Source organism: Calonectris borealis, chromosome 18, assembly GCF_964195595.1.
Source record: "Calonectris borealis chromosome 18, bCalBor7.hap1.2, whole genome shotgun sequence".
NCBI lineage: Eukaryota > Metazoa > Chordata > Aves > Procellariiformes > Procellariidae > Calonectris > Calonectris borealis.
In genome coordinates, this window is record NC_134329.1 from 2006312 (window position 1) to 2031769 (window position 25458).

At 60.7% G+C, this 25458-nt stretch overlaps 1 protein-coding gene and 1 long non-coding RNA gene across 2 annotated transcripts in view; both read left to right on the plus strand.

Moving 5' to 3' along the window:
* The first annotated feature begins 957 nt into the window (after positions 1 to 957).
* LOC142090017 (uncharacterized) lies at positions 958 to 2666 on the plus strand. Its single transcript, XR_012676384.1, has 2 exons — positions 958 to 1369; positions 1808 to 2666. It is a non-coding gene; the product is annotated as an uncharacterized LOC142090017 (long non-coding RNA).
* A 5960-nt stretch (positions 2667 to 8626) lies between these two features.
* Positions 8627 to 25458, plus strand: part of KSR2 (kinase suppressor of ras 2) — an 82769-nt gene continuing 65937 nt past the window's right edge. Inside the window, exons 1-4 of the mRNA XM_075167232.1 lie at positions 8627 to 8821; positions 16100 to 16240; positions 17057 to 17207; positions 24563 to 25067. Of these exons, the coding sequence (XP_075023333.1) occupies positions 8645 to 8821; positions 16100 to 16240; positions 17057 to 17207; positions 24563 to 25067 (974 nt within the window). The 5' untranslated portion in view covers positions 8627 to 8644. The remainder of the gene's footprint in view (positions 8822 to 16099; positions 16241 to 17056; positions 17208 to 24562; positions 25068 to 25458) is intronic.

Below are 25458 nucleotides of genomic sequence, written 5' to 3' on the forward strand. Positions count from 1 at the left end.
GAGTTGCTAAAGCGAGGTTGTGGGTATGGTTTTGGGGAGAGCATGGCACTGGGAATTGCTAAAGTAAGATTGTGGATGTGCTTTTGGGGAGAGCGTGGTGCTGGCACAAGGGAAGGTGGTGCCTGGGCTCTTGGAGAAAGCACGGCACAGGGAATTGCTAAAGCAGGGTTGTGGACGTGCTTTGGGAGGGAGTGGGGTGCTGGGAGTTGCTAAAGCGAGGTTGTGGGTATGGTTTTGGGGAGAGTGAGGTGCTGGGGTTCGCCAAAGCAAGGTGGGGCCTGTGCTTTTGGGGAGATGACGGTACCAGGAATTGCTAAAGCAAAGTTGTGGGCATGCTCCTGGGGAGAGCGCGGTGCTGGGAATTGCTGAATTGAAGTTGTGGGCATGCTTGTGGGGAGAGCGCAGCACTGGGAAGTGCTAAAGCAGGGTTGTGGACGTGCTTTTGGAGAGAGCGCGGTGCTGGGAGTTGCTAAAGTGAAGGAGTGGGCATGCTTTTGGGGGGAGCGCAGCACCAGGAGTTGCTAAAGCAGGGTTGTGGACGCGCTTTGGGAGGGGGTGGGGTGCTGGGAGTTGCTAAAGCGAGGTTGTGGGTATGGTTTTGGGGAGAGCGCGGTGCTGGGACTCACCAAAGCAAGGTGGGGCCTGTGCTTTTGGGGAGAGCGCGGCACCAGAATGGCCGGAGCATTTGGAGCATAGAGCCCCGAAAATGGTCAGGGGGGTGAAACACCCCTCCTGTGAGGACAGGCTGAGAGAGTTGGGGCTGTTCAGCCCGGAGAAGAGAAGGCTTCGGGGAGACCTGATTGCAGCCTTTCAGTGCTTAAAGGGGGCTTATATGAAAGATGGGGACAGACTTTTAGCAGGGCCTGTTGTGACAGGACAAGGGGGAATGGTTTTAACCTAAAAGAGGGGAGATTCAGACTATATATAAGAAATTTTTTACAACAAGGGTGATGAAACATGGCACGGGTTGCCCAGAGAGGTGGTGGATGCCCCATCCCTGGGAACATTCCAGGTCAGGTTGGACGGGGCTCTGAGCAACCTGATCTGGTTGAAGATGTCCCTGCCCACGGCAGGGGGGCTGGACTGGATGACCTTTAAAGGTCCCTTCCAACCCAAATTGTTCTATGAGTCTGTGATCCTATGAAAGTTGTGACCGTGCTTTTGCGGCGAGCGTGGTCACCTTGCTCGTGGTAACCTTGGTGGGTAGAGGGGCACCTGAAGGCTGCAGGCTGGGGCCAAGCTCCGGGGGCTGCCTGGGAGCCGGAGGAGAGGAGACCTGCTGTGGTTCACCCAGTGTGACGGGAGCGACAGACCCGAGAGGTGGCTGCGAGGAGGATGACGCCTTTATCCCCGTCCCTGCCGCTTCCCGGTGCGTGAGAGCAGCCGGCAGATTTGCTGTTAGCACACAGTCCGTGCTATTTCAGGCTGGGCTTTGGGAAGTGGCTGGAGCCTCTTTAGAGAAGGGTCTTAGAGGGAAAAATAACATAAGCTGGCTGGCGGGGATGCTCAGGCGCTGCTTCGGTTTAAGTGACGTGGATGGAGAAGAGAAAAGCAGGGCTGCAGTGAGAGGCTCTGGCTTGGAAAGCACAGGCGGAGAGATGACAGAAAGCGATCCATCGGGAAGCAGAGGTGATGGGGAATATATCGGAGGGGCGAAAAAATCGTGGGGAAATCCTGTTGCTGGCAAGGGAAGGGAGAACATCAAGAGCTCCAGGTTGAATCCTACAGAAACCCGAAAAGCTGCCAGAGGGCAGCTGCTTTCCTCATTTTTTTCCTTTTTCCCCCCACTATTTTTCCCTCCCCCCAGCTCCATAAGAGAAAGCAGGAGCTCGAAGCTGAGCTCAGCAAGCCTCAGCCGTTCCTCTGGGTGCGTGACGGCCGTGACAGATGGCCCTTCCGATGGCAGGCGAGGAGCTGCGAGGTCCTTCCCGAGCACCTGGGAACCGGCTGGGAGGTGCGACCTGGAGCCCTGACGGCCTTGGGCTTCTCCCCTACGTAGCGGGTCTGGAGCTGCTGTTCTCTCCTTGCTGCTGCCGTCGCCTGGGGCAGGCTCTTGTCCTTCAAAACTGATTTTTCCAAGCGTTTCTTCCCTCCCCCCCCTCCCCCATTAATAAATCTTGAGCTCCAGACCAGGCAAAATCTTGGGAGGGGGCAGGCAAAGTCTTCTGCTTGTGGTCGGTGCGTGCGCTCAGGTCCACGGGCGATTTTACCTCTTTCTTGACCAGATTGCTTTGGAGATTATTTTTTTTTGTTGTTGGTTGTTGTTTAACATTGTTAAAATTGAATGCGTGCATCCCCCCACAATGATTCTACATCGTTAGGACCGGCTGAATTATTAACCAGTGTCTGAGCTGCCTGTCTTGGCTTATTTACCTCTTACACCTCTTGGGTAGGGGACCGGCAGGTCACATCAGACTTGGTAATCAACGCTATAAATTTATAGCACTATCGATAGGTTCGTTAACAGCCCGGAGGCATCAGGCACATCCCTTCGGAAAAGGACGAGGGAATTCCAGGTAGCAGAGGTGATGGTGGCAGAGATGCTTTTTTGCAGGGAAGAGAAACGGGTGCTCCTCAAGAGGCGAAGTCCAAGGGATGGACTCATCCATCACGGAGGCGGAGATGCTGTTTGGCATGTTAATAGTAAAGAAATAAAAATGCTAATATCAGAAGGGCCCTTGCATGCGGAGCGGCACCCAGCCTTTAAGACGAATGGAGACAACCCTGAATTTAAGGGGTCAGCAACAAGCCAGGGCAACGATTTAGCTCTCGTGGCTGATGGTCAAAGGCACGTAAAAGCCTTGTGGGGTGGTTTTATGGGGGATTTGGTGGGAAAAGCCTTGTGTGATGCTGAGGGGACTCAAGCCAGCGAAGGGTTGGTCTCACAAGGGTGGGTTTGGCTGGGGTGTGCCCGGCGGGTGATGAGCCGGCCGTGCCGAGGGGATGCCCTCTCCCTTCCAGCCGTGGCAGAGCATCCTCCTCGCGAGGTGCCACGTGAAAATGAGCCTGATTTCAAGAGACTCTCGGTAGCTCCGAGCTCACGGACATGCAAGAAAACCAACACAGGTGAATTAAGTCATTACAAGATGCGTTTTATATAAAGCGACTGTGCCAAACCCAACTCGTGTTTAAGAAACGAAGCAGTTGATGTTGCTGAGTGGCAAGGCACACAGCTAGCCCGTGTACGAAATCCAGGCACTGATTACGAAGGAAATGAATAATTCAAGCTGTCTGAGGCTGTAGAATAGAAAAACACAGGTTTTCTTATTGATCTCGGGCCCGTTCTCGCCATCTGTAACACGCATCCGCCTTTCGCACCACGGGCCAGCCCAGCTCCGAGCGCACGAGTTGTCCCACCGACTGCAATAGGTTTTTTGGGGGAGTGCGAGGCTCGGCGTTCACCCGAAATCACTGCTGCTGGTGCTTCTGGGTTGGGTATTTTTTCTCCAGCGGAGTCTCCCTGCTTGCATTTTATTTTATTTTATTTTACTTTACTTTATTGTATTTATTTTATTTAATTTACTTTATTTATTTTACTTTATTTATTTATTTTGAAGGGCAGATACTGGGATTGTGGGAATTTTTTTTGCACTGGAAGCTGTCAGAGTTGTGGGGAGGGGGAGCACAGCATGGGCAAAGGATGCCAAGGGGGATCCGCTTGCTCCCCAGTACCCCGATTTTGAGCTGGGGCTCTCGGCATCCTCTCTCCTCCGAGTACCATCCCATCCTTCCCTCCCTTGTAATCGGATCTGGGAGCAGCGGACCCAGAAATGGCTGGGCTGGAAGCTTGGATGTTTTAGGGGAAAAAAATAACCTGTTGTTGTAAATGTGCGGAGTACAGAGAGTGCCTTGCCCTCTTATCTCCGGTTTGGCTATTGAAAGACTTGATTAGCCACAGAAGCCATCAGGGGAGAAAATTTCCAGCATGGTGGGTTTTTTTTTCTCCTGTGCTCCAGTTAATGACAGAAATTGCATCGCATTTCCAACGCGGGCCGTAGTTAAATATCTGGTGATTACTGCCTTCCCCGAGCGCCTGCTGCAGCAGTCAAGCGAATGCCGGCCTTTCCGGAGGGCTCTGCCTCCTTCTTCCCAGAGGAAAAGCTGGCAGAGCGGGAGGATGCTTCTCCGCTGGGACCCCCGCAGCTCCTGGGGCTGCACCAGTGTCCACCAGTGCCACCCAGCTGCTGCAGTGCTGCTCCCATCCCCCCAGCTAAAACACCCAGTTGAAACATATAAAAATATATATATATATATGTCTGTGCATTGGCAGGCAGGTGTCAGCCACCTCCAGGAAAGCAGGGCTCCATCACGCCTAACGGTGACTTGGGAAGACAAACGCCATCACTCCCAATGTCCCCCCTTCCTCCTTCCCCCAGCTTTATGTGCTGAGCATGACGTCATATGGTGTGGGACATCCCTTGGGTGAGTTGGGGTCAGCTGTCCCAGCCGCGTCCCCTCCCAACTCCTTGTGCCCCCCCAGCCTCCTCGCTGGTGCGGTGGGGTGAGGAGCAGAAAAGGCCTTGACTGTGTGTCAGCCCTGCTCAGCAGGAACGGAAACATCCCTGGGTTATCAGCACTGTCTCCAGCCCAAACCCAAACCACAGCCCCATGCCAGCTACTGGGGGGAAAATTAACTCTACCCCAGCCAAAAGCGGCGCAGTCGCTCAGGTGGGTTTCCATCACCTGGCCCCGCTGTGGTTTGCAAAGGGCCTGAGCGAGTCCCAGCCTCATCCAAACACGTTGAGCAGGAGGTAACGGCTCTGGGCAGTTCAGTCTGGCATCCCCTTTTTGTTGGTATGGTACGATACGATACGATATTCTTGGTCTGCTCAGTTTGGGTGTGGTAGTCTGGCATTCCCTTCCCTTCCCTTCCCTTCCCTTCCCTTCCCTTCCCTTCCCTTCCCTTCCCTTCCCTTCCCTTCCCTTCCCTTCCCTTCCCTGTCCTGTCCTGTCCTGTCCTGTCCTGTCCTGTCCTGTCCCACTCTACTCTACTCTGTACTACTCAATCCTATTCTATTCTTATTCTTTTCAGCTCGGGTATGATAGTCTGGCATCCTCTTTTTATTTATGTTATGATGTTATGTTATGTTATGTTATGTTATGTTATGTTATGTTATGTTATGTTATGTTATGTTATACCATATTATATTATATTATATTACATCATATTATATCATATCATATTCTTCATCTTCATCTTTCTCTTCTTCGTCTTGTTCTTTGTCTTATTTGTCGTCTTCTTCTTCTTCTTCTTCTTCTTCTTCTTCTTCTTCTTCTTCTTCTTCTTCTTCTTCTTGGGGAGTCCCTCTGAGTCCCCCTTACAGACAGGCCTGGGGACACTGCAGGGCCAGGGTGGCTGCAGCTGTGGGTCCCTGCCCGGCAGGACAGCACACAGCCGAGCGGGAAGCTAAAATTCCAGTAATTGCTATGAAATCCCTCTAACCTGCTTCTTCGGCCCTCAAAGAGCATTTTTGTAGGTGAGCAAATGGCTTGTCAGGGAGAGGGAGGAAAAGGGACCTGTGTGCTCATCCCAACACGGGCGCAAGCCTGGAGATTAAAACTTCTGCTTAAAAAAAGGCAAAAATTTCAAATTTCAGCAAATTTCAAACTTTTTTAGCCATATCCCAGCTCAGAGTGAGATGACCACTGCAAGCGCGGCCGACTTAATTTGATGGATAAAGCTCTTGGGGGTTTGGCTTGTGTTCTCTGTGGAGTTGATACGGACTGGGATGGGTACGTTCAACTGGGAATAAAGTGAAATATCCAATATCTTTTTTATATATATATAAATTCTACATAAAATTATATGTAAAATTATACATAAAATTACATAAAATTATAAATTATACGTAAAATTATACGTAAAATTATATATAAAATTACATAAAATGATATCTAAAATTTTATCTATGTTTTTAAATACATATACACATGTAATATGTACATAAAATGTTTTACATACATATACCAAGCTCCTGGAAAGCTTCTCAAGCACGGCAGCCAGCAGAGGGAAAGGCTCTTCTCCACGGGAAGGGCTTCAGCCACACATCTGGGTGTGCCAGAGCGGAGCGGGGTTCATCCCCCGCCTGGGGGTTCGTGCGTCTCTGGGGGCGCTGGCCGCTGGGAAATGGAGACCCAGGGATGCGCGCGGGGCTGGGGGGGCTTTTTTGGCTTCTACCCAGGAACCTGGGTGTGAGTGTGGGGCCATCACCGTGGCCTCTGGGTGGGGGGGAGTGGAGGGGTGTCTGGGTGCCTTCCTTGTCCCCTGCACCCCGCTGCTGCACCCCAAACCGCATCCTTGGTATTTTAAACTCCTTTTGTGGCAGCTGGAGCAGCACTGGGAGAGGGGAGCTGGGGGAGAGGGGAATGGGGGGAGAGGGGAATGGGGGGAGAGGGGAATTGGGGGAGAGGGGAGCCAGGGGAGAGGGGAATGGGGGGAGAGGGGAGCCGGGGGGAGAGGGGAATTGGGGGAGAGGGGAGCCAGGGGAAAGGGGAATGGGGGGAGAGGGGAGCCGGGGGGAGAGGGGAACGGGGGAGAGGGAATTGGGGGAGAGGGGAATTGGGGGGAGAGGGGAATGGGAGGAGAGGGGAATGGGGGGAGAGGGGAGCTGGGGGGAGAGGGGAGCTGGGAGAGAGGGGAACTGGGAGGAGAGGGGAGCCAGGGGAGAGGGGAATTGGGGGAGAGGGGAGCTGGGGGAGAGGGGAGTTGGGAGGAGAGGGGAACTGGGAGAGAGAGGAGCTGGGAGGAGAGGGGAGCCGGGGGAGAGGGGAGCCGGGAGGAGAGGGGAGCCGGGAGGAGAGGGGAGCTGGGAGAAGAGGGGAACTGGGAGGAAAGGGGAGCTGGGAGGAGAGGGGAGCTGGGAGGAGAGGGGAATTGCGGGAGAGAGGAGCCGGGGGAGAGGGGAGCCGGGGGAGAGGAGGGGGAGGCACGCTGCGGTGCGGCAGCTTGATTTGTATTCGGTTTTGCTCCCTTTCGGGCCAAATCCCGTTGCTAGGGCAGGGACCGCAGGGTCCCTCCTTGGCTTTCCCCGGATCCCGCTGCAGCTTTTCCATCCCGGCTGCCCCCGCCGCTCGTCCCCTTCTGTGCGACCCGTGGGGTCCGTCAAGTGGGGCAGGATTTGGCCTGGCCCTGAGCAGCATCGGGACCCCTCTGTGCCAGGGGGGGCCATGGGGTGGAAGGCAGCTGGGGGGGAACCGGCCCCTCCTGCCCCCCAGTGATGTGAATCCTACCCCGTTCCTTCCGCAGTGGGGGCTGCAGCACAGTTCCCCATTGCACCCCAATACCCCTAAGGCTTCCTTAGGCCTTTGGGGGTGCACAACCCCTGTCCCCCCCGAGCTGCACCTGCTGCTCCTGCCCTGCAGTCACACACAACACAGCCTGGCCTGGCTGCTCTGCAGCAGGGCTCCCTGTCGCAGCAGAAGCCCCCGTTGCAGCAGGGTCTCCCATTGCAGCTGCACCCCAATTCCACCAGGGACCCCTACTGCAGCAGGCCCCCCCAATGCAGTAGGGTGCCCTATTGCAGCAAGGCCCCCATGCAATAGAATCCCCCAATTGCAGCAGGGTCCCCCCATTACACCAAAGTCCCCCCATTGCAGCAGGGCCCCACTGCAGCAAGAACCCCCTGTTGCAACAGGGGCCCCCATTGCAGCAGGACCCCTATTGCAGCTGGGCCCCTGTTGCACCAACCCACCCTATTGCCCCAGAGATCCCCATTGCACCAACCCTCCACCATTGCATTATGGACCCCCATTGCCCCAGCTTCCCCGTTGCCCCAGCCCCCCATTGCACAAGGTCCCCCCCATTGCACCTGGGACCCCCATTGCACCAGGCCCCCCCTGCCCCATTGCACCGTGGTCTCCCATTGCACCAGGCCCCCCACATTGCACCAGGGTCCCCCATTGCACCTGCCCCCCCATTGCACCTGCCCCCCCATTGCTCCAGGAACCTTCATTGCACCAGGCCCCCCCTCATTGCACCAGGGACCCCATTGCCCCAGGAACCCCCATTGCCCCAGGCCCCCACCATTCCCCCAGAGACCCCCACTGCACCTGCCCCCCTATTGACCCAGGGTTCCCCATTGCACCAGGCCCCCCCTCATTGCACCAGGGGCCCCCATTGCACCTGCCCCCCATTGCACCTGCCCCCCCCATTGCTCCAGGGATCCCCATTGCACCTGCCCCCCATTGCCCTAGTCCCCCCCCATTGCCCCAGGTCCCCCCCATTGCCCCAGGGCCCCCCATTGCCCCAGCCCCCCCGTTGCAGCATCCCCCCCCCACATCCCCCCGCACCCGGGACTCCCGCCGCCGCACCATGCCCGGGGCGCGGGCGGGTGCCGGTACGCGGTGGCGGAGGGATGGAGGTGGCGGGGGGGATGCGGGGGGGGGGTTACCGCGCGGAGCGGCGCGCAGCGAGCGCGGCCCCGCGGTGCCGGAGCGCGCCGCCCCCGCCCCCGCCCCGCCGCGCCCGGGGGGGGGGAGGCGGCCGCGGCGCCGCGCTGACGGCTCGGTGGGCACCGCGGGGCCGCGATGCTGCGGGCCGCGGCGGAGCGGGGCTGAGCGGTGCGGGGGGGGGGGGGGCGGGCAGGGGGGGGGGCGGCCGCGGCGGCGGAGGGTGGAGGGTGGAGGGGGGGGGGCGCGGCGAGCGATGGATGAGGACAACATGACGAGGAGCGAGGAGCAGCAGCTGAGTCTGCAGAAGGCGCTGCAGCAGTGCGAGCTGGTCCAGAACATGATCGACATCAGCATCTCCAACCTGGAGGGGCTCCGCACCAAGTGCGCCGCCTCCAACGACCTCACGCAGAAGGAGATCCGCACCCTGGAGGTAGGGGCCTGCCGACCCCCCCCTCCCCCATATGCAGTTCCCCCCCCCCCCCCCCGGGCCTCGCTGGGCTCCCCCGCGGCGCTGCGGTGCGCCCGAGTGAGGCTGCGCGCTCTGCAGGTGGCCCCGAGGTGGGTCCGGTACCGCCAAACCCTCCTGTCGGTAGCGCCCGGAGGGGCCCGGCCCCGGGCCCGGCCCCCCGGTATCCCCCTGGCCCGGTCCCGGCCCCATAGCATCCTCCCGGCCCGGCCGCATCCCTCCCCCCGGGCTCCTACCGCCCCGGCGGGCTGCATCCCCCGGCCCACCTGCATCCCTTCCGCCGGGCTGCATCCCCCGGCCTGGCCGCATCCCTTCCACGGGCTCCTACCTCCCCATCAGGCTGCATCCCCCAACCCGGCTGCACCCCTTCCATTGGCTCCTACCTCCCCATCAGGCTGCATCCCCCAACCCGGCTGCACCCCTTCCATCGGCTCCTACCTCCCCATCAGGCTGCATCCCCCTGGCTCGGCCGCATCCCTTCCACCGGGCTCCTGCTTTGGCCGGGCTGCATCCCCCTGGCCCAGCTGCATCCCTTCCATGGACCCCTACGTCCCCACCAGGCAGCATCCCCCCGGCCCGGCTGCATCCTTCCCCCCATGCTCCTACCTCCCAAGCAGGCTGCATCCCCTCGGCCGGGCTCCAGCCCCTCGCTGGGAGGCAGGCCAGCATCCTCGCCCCCGGTTCCTCCACCGCGGTGATGCAGTGCCTGCCCAAACCCTCCAGCCTTCCCCGGCGGCAGGGAGAGCCCCGCCGGGAAGGGGAGGCTTCGCCACGCGTGGCCTCGATGCTGCCGGGGGCAAAGGAAGCGAGGCCGTGCCAAGGGGAGCACCAGCCGGATTTATTTGTGATTCATAGATGGGAAAAATATATCTAAGTAAAAGCTGCCGAGCGGGGCCCCCTCTGTTGTAGTCCCATAGGAAGAGGTACCCCTTGGAGCGTGCCGGGACATGCCTGGGGATGGATTTGGGCTTCAACAGGAGGTTGGCAGGCCAGGATGGGCAGGGAAGGTCTGGGCAGGCTGGGATGCCCAGTGGAGGGAGTGGGATCCCACAGCCAGCGGCAGAGTGGGGAGAAGCGTGGCCGTGGCAGTGCCGTGACCATGGCGAGACACCGGCAGGACCGTGGCGGCATGGAGGTGGCTGACGTGGAGCCAGGGCTATGGGTGGGGGGGATTTTGCAGCCCGGTCCCACTCAGGCCTTTTTGGCTGGTGCTTTCTAACCTGGCCACTCTCACCGAGAACCCAAACATTCCCAGTGGTTCCAGTGCTCAGCTGCACAGGACACTGCTGGGGTCCCGCAGCCCCTCTGCAGGGTGGCTTTTGGCTCTGGACCGTGACCAAAACTCCCCGTCCCACTGCTTTTGCTCCCGAAAGTCCCGAGCGCTGCGGGAGCAAGCGGGGCATTGCCATGCTGCTGCTGGGCTGCTCGTGGGGGGGACCCCTGGGTTGGGGTGCAGCTCCCACCTCTACATCCCAGGCATCGACTTGCGCCACATTCCCACAGCAACCTGCCGTCGCCTCTCCTTGATCCGAGCCCTGTCCCATCCCACCTCTCCGCAGGCTCAGCCTGGAGCTGTTGGTCCACCTGTGGCACCGAAGCAACCTCGGAAGAGGGACAGGGAGATGGGGATGAAGCAGCAGCGGTTTTGGGGTGTGTGGGAGGCTTTGTGGGGAGCAGGCAGGCTCAAAGACCCCCCAGAAGAGCCGATGCCCGGAGGTGCAGGACTACAGAAGTTTATCCCATGTGGAGTGACCTCCTCGTTAGGGTCAGCACGGCTGACGAGTTACTGCCTCCCTCCCGTGGCCGGGAGCAAGGGGAGCTGAAGAGCGCGTTGAAGCCATCCTGGTGGGACGCTCCTTCCCTGCATCCCGCGATGGCGCGTGGGCGAAGCAGCGTCCTGGTGTCGCTGGGGCAGTTCAGCCTGGTCCGGCCAGAGGGTTCGGGGGTGGCTGTGGGGATGCCATCCCGCAAATCTCAAGCACTCACGGGGAAGCATCTCTTCAGTCCCTACGGATTGTGCTGTACCCGCCGCGGGGAGCCCCGGCATCGCCTTCCCTAAAACACCCCCAAACCGGGGTGCCTGCCGTGTGTCTCAGCCGCGGGCATCCCTCCCGACACTCACCCGTTGCATTTCAGCAGAGAAACGGGGTGATTCCCGGGAGGGCAGTGACAACGGGTGAATCTGGGGCTGGATTCCCGGCGCTGGCACATCGGTGTAGGTCTGGAGCGGCTCCAGGGAGCCCATGGCACCCGGCGGGGTTGTCCTGGGTTGCCGCCAGCGTAAGCAGGAGCCGAGCTTGGCCCTGAGTCCCTGCCGCCACCGCCGCGTCCCAAGGACGTGACGCAGACGCAGAGGCCCCGCTCGGCACTTCTTCCCTTCCCATCTGGCGGCAGCAGAGCCGGGCCAGGCACCGGCGAGGCGAAGGGGACGGTGGCTGGGGACAGGCGGGCTGGGAGGGCGTCTCACCCCGAGCACCCCGGGGAGACTTTGCCTGGCCCTCGCATCAGCGTGAGCCTGGAACAAAATGGGTGAATCCACGTTTTTTGGTTAATCCTTATATGCTAAACCCTGATTTTGCTGGATTAATAGAATTTTTTCCATTCTTTTTTTTTTTAAACCACCCTAAAGTACACTTGAGCCCCCATTCTTTGTTGGGGTTCTGCGGAGAGCTGGGAACAGCATCCCATGATGCAGCATCCTTCCTTCGGGATGGGTACCGCCGGCTGCAGCCCGGCTTCGGTGGCAGCCCTGGGGGCTGGGAGGCTTTTAGGTCTTGCTTGCACCTCGGGACAGGCTCCAGCGGAAACCAAGGACCAAAACGCCGACCGACACCGCCCGGGGTGGGAGCCGGGGCCGGTTTGCTTCCTACGGGGTGGCAGCAGATCTGGGGCTGAGCATGGTCGGCGCAGGAGGGTGGGAGCCGAGCGGCCCCCCCCGTTAGCCCTGGTCCTGCACAGGCGGTGGGGCTTTATTCCCCATCTGAGCACGGCAGTCAGGCTTTGTGTCTCTAAATTTGGGGTTTGGGGTGTAAATACGGAAGAGGGGTGCTGCTGCCCGCCTGTTTGCCGGCGGTCTGGGGGCAGCACGGGGTAAAAGCCAGAAGGAAAAGTTGCTCGGCGCTCGGGTGATTTTTCTGGCTGTCCTGCGCTCTCTGTGTTACCCCAGCGGGGTCAACCCCCCACCTCATTTCAAAGTTGAGGGCTCCCAGAAACAGGCGAGTGGCTCCAAGGGTAACCCAGGATCGGCAGTTCCCCCTCCCCGGGCTGCCGTGCTCCCGCCGGGAAGGGGGAACCCTCCCGGGACGCTTTCGGCTGCCGCGTGAGCATGCGGGTGAGGATGGGAGGAGGCACCTGGGGAAGAGCCGTGGCCGTTTCCAAACTTGCAGGGGCCGTGGCCAAAGGAGACGCTGCCTCAGCGCTGGGGTTTTCACTGCCTGAGTGTGTGGATTCTCTGGTGTCTAATACTGTGGGTGAGCAGAGTGCTCTTCTCCCCACGGCACGGTGTCTCTCTGATTGCAGCCGCGTTGTTTCGGACCAACCTGCAACCCCCAGGGACGATGGCAGCCCCCGTTCACCCCGTGCCAGCCGGGCAGCACCGCCCTGCCAGTCCTGGCTCAGCCCTTTGCCAGGGTGGCAGGGAGGTGGCAGAGGATGGGCTGTGTCCTCCCGGCGAGCCAGGCGTCTCCAGGATGCTGGGTTGAGCCATTTCAGCCCCTGTACTCCCGGAGAGAGCCCCGGGGACAATTTAGCAGCGCTTGAAATAAATGATGTGCAGAGCCAGAGATGGCACGCCAGCCCAGCAGGGCCTCGAAAGAGCCCTGAGAGGGAAAATATAACCGTGGCGAGGTATTCCCCAGCCCGAGGGTGCTCCAGGTGTCTCTCGAATAATGAGCCCCTTGGTAGGAGTCGGGGAAGAGTCGCTCCGGTTGCGGCTACGCGCCGTGGGAAAGCATCCGCTACGGCCCGCCGCTGTGCTGGGAATATTTGGAGGTGCAGAGCAACCCCTCCTCTTCACGGCACGAAGGCACCTGGCACGTGCCGATCCTGCCGTGCCGAGCGGGATGGGCATCCCGGCAGGCGCGGGCTCCCTCTCGACGGCTCACCGGGTGCTGGCGTTGGCGGCGCATGGCCCAGCCCGCGCGAGGTTAATTAACTTCCACCTCGTGCTCCCGCAGGTGGATTTTCCGCCGCCTCTCCCCGGTCTCCAGGCAGGGCTCGGTGCTGTCTCCAGCCCAGCTGACGTCAGGGCGGGCGCAGGGTGCCATGCCGGGGGGGTGCAGCCACCCTCCCGCTCCTTGGAGACCGGCTGCTTCGCTCTGGGTGCCTGCGGGGGGGGGGGCAGCCGCTCGCCGCCGTGCCGGGTTTCGGGGCGAGCGCCTGCCAAGGGGAAATCCTGCTCGGGGTGACGGGAGGAGGCTGGAAATCCCCATCGGGGTGCGGAGGGGAGGCAGGGTCTGCACGGGGGGGGAGGGGGCTCCAGCCCTGGGTGACCCCAGCCCCTCGCCTCGCTGGGGTCACCCAGGGATCCAGGGGAGCGACATGGAGTGGGGACATCCCTCCTCTGCCTGCACCCATCCCCGCGGGGCAGCAGAGACCTGTTGGGGTCTTGTTTTTTAGCAGAAGGTCTCTGCTTCGGGGAGGAGATGGGGGGGACCCAGGAGCCACCAGCCGCTCGCCACGGGGAAGGGGCCGCTCGTGGCTTTACCCCTTTTTGTCGGAGCATCACACCTTCCCTTACCCCCTCGCAGTGCTGGAGCGGGGAAAGGTGCTTGAAAGGGTGCGAAACCCGAGCCCCAGCTCCACGGGAAGGTTCGTGGGCCACCCGGCGGCCCCGGCCCCACCAGCAGCATCCTCGGTTGGACCGGCAGGGTATCCCCCAAACAGCGAGCACCCCCCGTGCTGCCAGGACTCCGACCCCTCCGCTTACACACCCACAGTCACAGCACCCCAGGCTGCCCCTTGCCATTTGGGTAAACTGAGGCACGGAAAAGCTGAGGGGGGAAGGAGGAGCGCAAGGCAGGATCTGGCCTTTGCAGCCGAGCAGCATTTAACACGTTTGCAAACTCTCCATCCCGCGCAGGGAGGGCTGAGCCGCGGCTCGGGGGGAGCGAGAGCAGCTCCGCAGCCGCGGGACGGGGCTTTCCCTGCGGCACGGGGCCGTCTCAGTCGTTTCCCTTCCCAGCCCCGTTGGTGAAACTCTCAACAAAACACGAAGGGCTTTTGGACTTCGCAGGGCTTGTTTTCCCCCAGCTTGAGCAGACCCATGGGCCAGAGCATCAGCCCACGCCTGGGGCATGGGGGGATCCCAGCTGGGGCCTCATTTGCGCTAACGAAGGCCCCTCTGGTCTCTCAAGGGCTGGGTGGGGGGAATTTCCCCCACCTGGAGCCTGGAAATTAAAGCATCTCCCTCCACTTCCCTCATTCTCGCCCTGTTCCCAGCTCCCAGTATGTCTCTGCATGGTGGTGGTGGAGGCTCCCCAGTCCCCAGCTCCGTCCCCGATCCAGGACCCTGATTTTTAGCACTGGAGAGGCCGCTGTGGCTCTGGCGTCCCCCGGGGATCAGCCTGGGGGGGCTGGGGGAACGGAGGAAGAACAGGCTGGTGGGGTTGGAGGTGATTTTTTTTTTGTTTTTCGGAGGGTTTTGCTGGTGTTTTGCTGTGGTTGTGTGTGGGGAAGGGGTTTTTTTGGGGGGGGCAGGAGCTGCCTCTGTGCGCACCCAAGGTGCCTGCTGCTATTTCCCCTCCAAGGGCCTGGGGTGCGTTTAGGATGTGCGATCGAGGCTGACCCCAAAACCTTTCGGGGGTCTGTGTTAGGAGAGTGGCTGTTCCTAACGAGCAGACCTGGCAGCTCGTCAGGGTGCTGCTGGGCCCAGCCAGCCCCGTGGCCTCCCTGGCCCTTCGCTTCGCTAGCCCCAGCTCTCTTTTGGGTTTTAATTTTCCATAATTAATCTCCATAGCCATTAGCCAGGTCGGGAGAAGCCACCTGGTTGGGGTGCCCGGCTCCTGGCAGAGCTGTCACCCGCTCGGGTGATGCTGGTGGCGATGCCGGTGGGACGTCGCGGTGGGGACTCACTGGAGGGGCTGGGGACCGCCAGCCTCTCCCGTGCCTGTGCTGCCTGCTCCCCCGCAGGCAGCAAGGAGAGGGCTGGTTTTGCCTGTTTTGCACCTCTCTGGGTGCACCCAGCTCACCCCAGCCACGATGGGTGGGCGCAGGGGGGTTCCCCCCCCCCCCCACTCACATGCACCTTGTCATGCCAAGCCCCGTGGCCATCACCGCTGGGTGCCACCGAGGGAAGGCACCAGGAGAGATGGGGAAGTTCTCCCAAACCCCGCGATGCTGTGATGGGGCTTCTCCCTTTGCCTCTTTATTCCAAACCATCGCATATTTTGCTCATCTATTTTTGGGGTGCGCGAGAGCCGGCGGCGGGCAGGGGCACAGCACCATCTAGCGCTGCCGGCGGTGGGGAATCACCCAGCTGGAAAAGCAGGAGCAGGAAATCCCAGCAGGTTTCCAGTGAGCTGGGCTCTGCTCTATATTTCGGAGAAAGGAGGCCAGTCGCTCAGCGTCTTTATTTTGGGAGCTGTCAGGCCGCGGTTGGTAACGCAGCGGCGTTGGCCTCTGGTGGGAGGGCTGGGGGGGACGGTCGGTGGGGGGACGGGGCCGTGGCCGAGCAAAGAGGGCTCGATGGCTGCGGTCGGGGCGATGAGGAGCGGTGGGGTGGGAGGAAGGTGGGCTGGGGGGGATAACCCCCCCCGCCCCAACCTTGGCGCTGTGCGACGCTGCGGCTGCTCCATATGGGGGATGCTCGGGGGGGTCCCTTTGCCCTGATCTGGGTATAAGAGCGGGGAGCGCATCCTTTGGGTGCTGGGAGGGGCTGGTATTGGCATTGACGTGTGGGAGAAGTGGTGCCCCTATGTCCCCTGTGCTCCCTCCTCATCCTCCCGCCCTGGGGTGACGCCTGTCCATCCCCTGAGCAAGACCCCAGAGCTGAAGCAGGGGTCTTTATCCCCATAAAGGAACTGAGAAAGGGCTTTTTTTGGGGGGGAAGTGACCCCCAACTTGCTGCCTAAGGAGCCCTTGGCTGCAGAAGCTCGGCAGCAGGTAACAGGGGGGTCTTTTGAGGGCAGGAGGGGCTGCGTGTGCCCCGGGGATGGGGCAGAGCCCACGCTGCCTGCGGTCACCCCCTCCTGCCGCGGGGGGTCACGGCAGGGGGTCCCACAGGGCTTTCGCCTTCTCTTCCAGAGCAAGCTGGTCAAGTACTTCAGCCGGCAGCTGTCCTGCAAGAGGAAGGTGGCCTTGCAGGAGCGCAACGCCAAGCTGGAGGGCTTCCCCCAGCTCCTGCATTGGTTCCGCATTGTCGACATCCGCAAGGAGGTGATGGAGGTAAGGGCTGGGCATCGAGGGTGCTGTATGGGAAGGGCCCTGCTGCGGGTGCCGAACCTCGCCAGTAGTGTTTTGCCCAGGAGGTTGTGGGATCCTTGAGCAAAACTAGGCAAGGGGACAGTTTTTTCCAAGATGGAGACTGGCTTGAAGCCATGTGTTTGCGCCCGAGGACAGTGCTGGTGGTGGGGAACAGGGTGGGAGACCAGAGCAGAGGGACCAGGTTGTTTTACTGCATGGAAAGATGCTGCAAGCCCAGGGTTGGATGTGCTGGCCAGGGTCACCCCACAGCTCTCCTCCACCCACCAGCGAGGACACCCTGTTGCTGTTCCCAGTGAAGGGAGCCAGAGGGACCTCGTGGGTGCTGCCTGCCCCCCCCCAGTGGGGGTTCCCCATGTCCCCGTCACAGCGTGGTGGTGCCATGGCAGGTCGCAGCATCCCTCTGCCGCGTCCTGGGCTCCTGCAGGCGATGGGTGCAGCGAGGGGGTGGCACCCAAAGGTGCTTCCTTAACAGCACCCCTGGGGAAGAGGAAAGCCCGTGCCAAAGCTGCCAGTCCCCATGTGTGCTCAGGGCAGGGGCAGGTTGTCCTGGGGTTGCTTTGGGTGTGCAAAAACTTGAGATAAAGCTGAGGCTCAAGCTGTGCGCTCCGGGTTTTCATGTGGCTTGAGATGGAAAATGAGTGGTTTGGGGTCTGTGACCCAAATGGGGCAGCGGGAGGGAACGGCTTCTCGTCTGCGTGCCCCGAGGTGCTGGCTTAGAGGATGCTCCAGGATGGTTTATTCCTCCCTTCTCACTCCTGCCCCATTCCTCCCCGTCAGGAAATCGCCCCCGGGCAGCTGAGCCTGGAGGAGCTGCTGGACATGACCGACGACCAGGTCTGTGCCACCGTGGAGAAGTTTGGGGCCAACAGCGAGGAGTGCGCCCGCCTGAACGCCTCCCTCTCCTGCCTCCGCAGCGTCCACAAGTCTGGTGAGTCGGGCACCCTTGTACCTGCTGGCCGGGTCCCCTCGAGCCGGTTGGGGTGAGTGACACCGTCCCGTTGGGGTGACACCGGGAGCACGGCTCTAACGTGTTGGAGGCGTTTGCAAAGTCTTCTCCATGGGTGGCAGAGTTCCCCCATCCCTGGGGGTTGGCCGGGTACCCACTGCCCGCAGGGGACCTCTTTGCTCTGGTGCATCCCTGTGGCTCGGGAGGGCCCGAGGGGCTCGCTTCTCTGGGAAGTGATGAGTTGTTAGTTCTCTGCAGGGAGGCTTTGCCCAGGGAGGGCGCAGCACTTCTTACAGGGCCCCCCCGACCCCTCTTGCTTGCAGGAGCACAGCCAGCGCACTCGGGGAAAAGCCCCTGAGACTCGGCAAGCTCCTGCCCCTCAGCACCGCTTCCCGGCTGGCTGCACCCCCATACCCAAAACCCCTTCCTAGGGCACCCACAAGCCCTGCTTCCCCTTCCCCCAAGGTGGGTGTATGGGTGCCTCCCCGCAGCAGTCGGTCCGGGGGATGCTGGCGGGCACCCCGGGGGATGCTGGCAGTCCCAGGTGTGGGTGCTGGGTGCGGGTGCTGGGCTGGCGGGTCCCCGGGCGGTGGCAGCAGAGCTCCGTGCTGCAGAGGCAGGAGCTGCTCCGGCTTTATCCGCGCTGGCAGCCTGCGAGCAGAGCGGGGCCGGGGGCTGCAGCCACGGCTGGGTTTGCTTGGGGAAGGGGGGAGCAACGCCGTGGGTGGCTGTGCAGGATCCGACCCTCCTGGCACCATCCAGCTGAGCCTTGCTGGCTGATGCTGTCCAGGGGTTCCCTTCCCGAGAGTTGGGGGGGCTCCAAGGAGAGGCCCAGCCTCACCTCTCCGTGTGGGATGGGGACCGTATCCTGCTGGCACGGCTCTTCCCCACGGAACTGGTGCTTTGGTGCCAGCTCGGGGCAGCGCTGCCAGCACAGGGTGCTGCCCCGCGGGGTGCGTACAGGCAGCAGCAAGGTGGGGGGGGACGACAGTGAAACCCCATTTCATAGTTGAAACCCCCCGCTGTCCCCTTCCCAAGTCCCGGTCCCAGCCTGGGGTGATGGTAACGGGCTGGTTTAGCTGTGGTCCCTACTGGGAGTCCTGGCCTGGCAGGACCCTTCTGTAGGAGGACACCAGTCCTGCCAGACCCCTGGGGTTCGGGGACCCCAGACCCCTCTGCCTGGCTCCCGTCCCCTCTCGGGGACTCCTCCGAGGTAGCTGCACCCCAGGGGCTGAGGGGGCTGGGGGATGAGCCCTGCTGGGGTGTAGCTGCTGGGTTTTCGGCTGGGCTTTGCAGGGCCGGAGGGGAGAGGGCTGGCAGTGAGGGGGGTGGTGTGCCGTGGTTTCAATGGGGGGCAGCTTTCGGGGACGGGCAGTATCCCCACATTGGTATTGCTTGGCATGATATGTCCCAGGCAGGGGGTCCCAGCTCCTGCCCTCGAGGGGTCTCAGCCTCATCCACCCGTTGTGGTTTCTCTGGGCTTCCCGTGTGGCGTGGCACTGCACGGCATGGCACGGCGTGACGGTGCCAGCAGCCGCTTCCACCCCTGTGCCGGAGCAGCGAGGTGGGGATGGCTGAACCCAGCCTGACATTTCCCGGGAGCACGAGTCCCCCCATGCTCTTTAACTCCCTAAATCCGGCTCCCGCCCGTGCTCCTGCCCTCCTTCCCTTTGGCATTTTCACTAAGTCTCGCCGCTATTTGAGGAAGGGCACCGATGCCTCCCTCGGAGCCTGGGGAAGGCTCTCAGCCTGCTCTTTGTTCAAACACCTTTGACTTTTAAAGCCTGTTGCAAACAAATACTGCTTTACTCGCCGTGCTGGCTCAGCCCAGCCCCTGCATCCCCCCTCCGCTCGCTCGGCCAAGGGAATTCCCCCTGTGCTCCGGTGGGACCCGTGCTTTGGAAAATCCACGTGAGCCTTTGGCTCAGCAGCTGCAGTGAAGATGCTAAAATATCTTCTGCCCCTCTGGTGGTTTCTGGCTGGCAGAGGTGGGGTGGGTACTGGGGGGCTGCGCTGCTCCATTTGCTTTTTAATGGGGCAGGTGCTGGGGCTGCCAGCCCTCCTGGCGGGACGTGGCTTGGTGGTCCAGTGGGTCCCCGCGGGAGGGAGTTTGCTGCTATCCCGGCACCGCGCTCGTTTGCCTTCCCCAGCGCTCCATTTAACTCCATCCATCTTCGCGCTGCTCCCGGGGGGGCTGGGGGCTGGGCTCTGCGGCGAGGGCTGCTCTTTCGTCCCTCCGGTGTTGCAGAGATGCTGCAGTGGCCGTTCCTGCTCCGCCGGGACTGGAGACTCGGGCCCCACAGCGCAACGGTCCCTGGCATTGCCGGCTGGCGTGGGTCCCTGCCGTGCTGGCACCGTGTGTGCTGCTGTGGGAACCCCTGGCACAGTGTCCAATGGATGGCACAAGCCTTGGGGACAGGGAGGGCACAGGCAGCTCGGGACACCTTGGAGCCCCTGCCAGCCTGGAGGGGTGCAGGAGGTCCCCGGGCAGCAGAGGAGACCAAATCTCCCTGAATTTCCAGAGGATTTGGGTGCAGAAAGCTCCACCCGGGTTGGCAGATGGTCTCCTCATATCCCGCTCCGCACAGCTGCGTGTCCCCTGCCTCCGCGCTGGTGTTGCCCGGCTTGGCAGAGCCTTTGCCAGGTCAAACGGCCCCGTCTCAGCAGCGCCCCTGCTTTTTGCTCCCTGGGAGAGGGGGGGGGCACAGCCCCTGCCCCGCTTCTGCAGACGGGGAGGTGGGAGCGGTTGGTCCCTCTGGCCGGGTCAGGCGAGATGCTCGCTGGCTGCCCCAGGCTGCGCAGGGGTGGTGGGAGCAGATCGTCCCATCCGATGCACCGCGGCCCAGGCAGCGCGTTTCGGTGGGCTGCGGGGATGGGGAGTTGGCAGAACGTTGGCACGTTGGCAGCGTCCCCCCGGGCTCTCGGGGGCAGCTGGGACTGAGCAGCCATGGGGCTGCAGCTCTCCCATCTGGGGTGCGCTAAGGCAATGCCGTGCTGCACCCCCCCACCCCTCAGCTGCATTTCAGCAGCCGCTGAGCTGCTGGCTGCTCCACGTCTCCGTGACTGGCCACCAGCTTTGCCCCGGCTGCAAGCTTGGGCGAGGAAGGTCTACGCCGGCTTCGAGAGCTGGCCCGGCTCCTGCAGCGCCTGGCAAGCGTAGGTCCCATTGGTGTCCCCTCGTCCCCTGGGGCTCCCTCTGACGCACCGCCAACCCTCCGTTGAGGGCTCTGGAGATGAGCTGCGAGATGTGCTGCCTTCATCCTTGCGACCCCCGGGAGCTGCGTTACGCCTGGCTGCACCCCAGCAGCCGGGTGCCTGGGAGGTTTGCCCGGCTGGGTGCTTCACGGCTGGGTGCTGGGTGCTTCACGGCTGGGTGCTGGGTGGGGGGGGCGGCTTGAAAAGCATCTCAGGACGGCAGCGATGATCCCTCGGGATGCAGTGCTGGGATCTCAGGTCTATCAGGTTATCGCAGCCCCTCCAGAGGGAACCCCAGATGTACCAGGCTACGACGGACATGGCTTTTATCTGCGTTTTATCTCCTTGTAAACCAGGAGACGGTCCTAGTCTGAAAACATAATTAATGAACAAGTTGCTGCCTCTTTAAAACATCACGTAATTTCTTTGCAAGTGCAGTAGTGGTCGATTTCTAGAAGCCAAGATTAGTATTAATAAAGCAGGAATGAGGTACAGTATTAACCTTTTCCATCAATCTCTATTTATTGAGTTATTAATTAGAGACATCTAATTTCCCAAGCCAATTCTGCCTGGGAGTGGGGGCTGGGGAGGAGGCGGGGAGGAAGCAGGATGCTGTTTTATTGCTTAAATGCTGATGAATTTTGCCAGGAGGGGGTTTGATGGCGGGGAAGGGGCCCCTTTGCACACCGAGCATCCTGGGGGCAGCTCCAGCAGCAGGGAAAGCCCCGGCGCAGCTTATAAACCACAAGCATGTTATATTTAACAAAGATAGTTGCAACCCTATATTAAACCCCTGCTTTATTGTGTTAACAGGTCTGTATTGAATTTTTCTCGGCTGTGAAACCTTGCACTTGGCAGCGGTGTTTTATTAGCAGCCGAGGCGTCAGTTTTGAACTCGAAGCGGGATTAATTTATTATTAAGTAGGAGCGGAGCGGGGCCGCTGTGGATTGAGGAGTTGATGGCGTGTGACTAGTGAGTTATGCGTGGAAGTTGTTAGCTGTCCTACGGGGGGGAAAAAATGATCTGGCGCTGAATATTTATGAGTCGTCCCGGCTGCGGGTGGCTTGGGGACGGTGCGGGGTCAGGCAGGGCGAGAGGAGCCCGAGGAGGCTGCGAGTGCCCGGGATGGGGCACGGGGTGGTCCCTGCCCTGAAGAGCTGCAAAGTCCTGCTGGAAGCTGTTAGGTGGTGGGAGAAAAGCTTTGGCTTCCGTAGGGATGAGCTTATTAAAAGAAAATTAAATGCAGGGTGGAGAAGGGCAACGTCATGATAGAGTGGTGAGCGTCCTCATTTGGGGCAAATTTGAAAGCTGTGCTGGTGTAAAGGCTTGCGGAGCCGGTCCCTGCCGGTGACCGGTGTCCCCATCCCTCCGGCGCGTGACGGGGCCGAAGGGCTGGGTGATGCCGGGGTTTATGCTGCCCCACGGCGAGGGTGCTGGGATGCTGGTGCTGGGAGAGGCGGCTGCAGCCGTGGGGGTTTCCCTCGCTGTTGGAGCACGCCAAGATCTTGCTCTGGTTTTGTGCGCGTCTCCATTCGCTCGGAGGTGCCTTTGGGGAAGGAAAAAGAGCGATCGCAACATCCCCCAAGGAGCAGTCGGGGCGCGGGGCTGCTTCGGGTGCGGCTCCTCCTTCGGATGGGACCCGCTGCCCCCAGCTCCCCACGGGGCAGCACATTATTCCCAACGTTTTGTTTTAGGAAATCGCAGCAAAACTATTGCGATTCGTCTTTTGGAACGGGGGGAAAACAGCTTTGCTGGTGACATTTAGCTATCTCTCTGCATCCCGAGAGCGGGCGCTCCTCTCCGCCTCCTCCCGGGAGTTTGTTTTCTTGGGGATTTTAAAGCTTTTCAGCAAAAGCTTCTTCCCTAATGAAGTACGGTGGAGGGAAGGAGGCTGAGCTAAGCGGGGAGGCAGCGGCAGCACCGAGGGGATTAATGAAGCCAAATTTGGCCAAGGGGAGCATCTCTCCCTTCGTGCTGGTGGCCAGGGCTCGGTGGCAGCTGGGAGGGGAGAGGTGGCCCCGTGGGGTCGGAGGGACGGCGGGCGGCTCATTTCATTATGCAATTAATATTCGCTCTCTAAACGAAACAAATAGGTTTTTACGAGGGAACAGGCAGCCTTGCAGCGCCGTCGAGGCAGGCAGAGCTTGGGGAAAACCTGGCAAAGGGGAGTTTGCTTTTGTGCGAGCTCTTCCCTTGCTTTTCCAGCTGGGAATCGGCTCTGGCAGAGCAGCAACACCCGGGGGAGCCCTGGGGGGGGAGCGAAATCCGAAAGCGTTTAACAGGCTTTGCAGAAAGGAAAGCGTGGGGATTTTTTTTTTTGTTATTTTCGCTTTCAAGCGCGTTCTCGGGTTAAGCGTATCTCATCAAGCGGAGTGCCCGCTACCTGCAGCGCGCCTGTAAGCAACCGTGTGTTGAAAATACATTTCCCCAGCTTCTCCGGGGTATTTTTAGCCCTGACGCACCCACCAGCCCCATAACGGGTTATTTTTGCTCTCGAGCGCATCAGTCGTGTTACGACACAGCCGAGCGTCGAAGGGGACGGCACTGGGGGGGGGGCCGCGGTGCCACGGCCGAGCGTCGGGTTGCGGGAAGCAGCCTTGGCTCTCCTGCTTCGTTAACCGCTGCTAATTACTGCTGGGGGTGGGAGCGCGGGGACGCTGCCGGGCCCGCAGCATCCGGGCAGTTTTGAGTTATGTAAATCTATGCATGCAGAGCAACCAATGGGGGAGCACCTTGATTTGCATACATGCATGCTGATTTGCAAATCCCTGGGTGCGGGTTAATGAACCGGAGGGGTCGATGGCTTGCAGGAGGATTTAATTCATGGTGTTGCGTCCTCCCTCACCTATGCCCATGCACGGCCACGGCTGCACCTTCCCCAGCCCTGGGCTGTGCGTGAAGCTGGGTGCCACCAGCCTGGGTGGCCTCGGGGACCGGTGGCCACCGGTGGCCTTGGGGACGAGGAGACAGTCTGGCTACATGGCACTGGGTTGAGCACCCAGCTTTGCTGGCACGTGGGCGCAGGTGCCTGCAGGCAGGGTGGCCTTGCTGGAGGTGGCACGTCCCCGTGCAGAGCTGTGTCTCGGGGCGGCGGGGGTTGTGACACGCTCCAACCTGTCACCTGCCGTGTCCCCACTTGGACTGGGCTGTCTCGGTGAGGAGGGGGCTCGTGTGTGCCCGCGGTGGCTTCGGAGACGCACCAGCATCCTGGCAGAGGCGAGGCTTTCCTACAGCGGGACTTTTTCCTTAATTAATTAAAATATGAGGAAGGGCGTTCGCTTCTTTATGAGCTTCTTGCTGGGTCCAAGTGCTTTTGGGGCAGCTGGAGAAGAAACTGTAAAAGCAGCTGGATAGGACTTGCTTTATTTTTTAATTTTTTATTTTTATTTTCTGCTTTGGGAGAACGATTCAAGAAAATTCCTCGTCCCCCTTTTCCCCTGGAGCTTTTTTTTTTTTTTTTTTCCAATCCAATCCTAAAGCTTTCCTTTCCAAAGCCCTTTCCTCCTTTACTTTTCCTCTGGAGCTTGAAATAAAACATTCCCCTTGAAAAGGCTGGGGAGAGAAGAGGCCAGGCAATTAATAATCAAAAAGAGACGGGGAAGGAGCCTTTCTAAAATAAAGAGATTACGGTTTTATGTTGGTTTTCTTAGCGGAGGCGATCAAAAGGAGTCGGTGAAGGGACCTTGAATTGGGTCCATCACTTTGGCGCTGTGAAGTTGCTGCCGACAGCAGCTTGTCTCTGCGCTGCTGGAGATGAATAATTAGAAGCAGAGAGGAGCCCCACTTAATTACAGCCCCCCTCCTTTATGCACAACTGGCTGGCACAGAGGGGCTTTGTGGGGGTGAGATGGGGGGCATCAGCCTTGGCCCCGCAAGGGGTGTCCCATCCCCCTGCCGCGTTTTGGGGTGGTGGTGGGAAGACGGGTGATGGTGGAGGGACACACGTGGGGGGCTCAGTAGGTGGGGAAACACGCGGGCAAAGCCACCTCTCTAACCCTTGCAAAGCATTTGCCCGGCTTTGCACGTGCGTAACGCGGAGAAGCTTCTTGCTGGTGTTTCTGGGGGGGGGAATGCGGTGCTGGAGTGGGGACCGTGTGGCTTCGGCTGTGCCGCATGGCCGTGTCTGTGTGCTCTGTCGCAGGCGGCAGCCTCTCCAAGCAGGATTGGACCATCCAGTGGCCCACAACGGAGCCCGGGAAGGAGAACAGCCCCGGGTGCCAGCCGGAGCCGGGGCAGTGGGGCAGGACGCACCTCTCGCAGAGCCCCAAGGTCCCACCCAAGTGCGGGCAGCATCACTGCCACGCGGGCTCGCCCCACGGACCCATGTACACCCACGTGGACCGGCTGACTGTGGAGGGTCACCCCGGGCTCTGCCCACCCGTGGAGTCCGGCCACCGGTCCCTGCCGCCCTCCCCACGCCAGCGACACATCGCTCACACCCCTCCGCGTACCCCCAACATCGTGACCACGATGACGCCGCCGGGCACGCCGCCGGTACGACGGAGGAATAAACTGAAGCCCCCAGGGACGCCCCCACCCTCATCGCGAAAACTGATCCATCTCATCCCCGGCTTCACCGCGCTGCACCGGAGCAAGTCCCACGAGTTCCAGCTGGGGCATCGCGTGGACGAGGCCCACACCCCCAAGTAAGTGGGTGCCCCGGGGTGCCGGTGCGCGGTGGGATGATGAACCCCCATCCCAGCTCCTTTGGAAAAGTGCTTTGGTCCCTAAATGTTGGGGCGCGGTGTCTTTTTTCTTGAGCTTTCAGTTAGAAAAGCCCTTTGCAGCTCTCGCAGGCAGCGGGGATGCTGCTGGGATGGTGTCTACTTTGCTCCCTTGGGACCTCATTTTGGGCGTGTGGGTGGGTGGGGAGCACCGAGGGGCTCTGGGGCCGCTGCTCAGCAAAGCCCCCGTGTGCCGGAGTGTGGCCGCGGTGGCACGGATGGGTCGGACGCTGGGAATTTGCAGTTGCAGCGTGGGGATGCACAACCCGGCCGTAAAACCTGCGCGTGGGTGCGAGTGCTTGCGAGAGCGAGG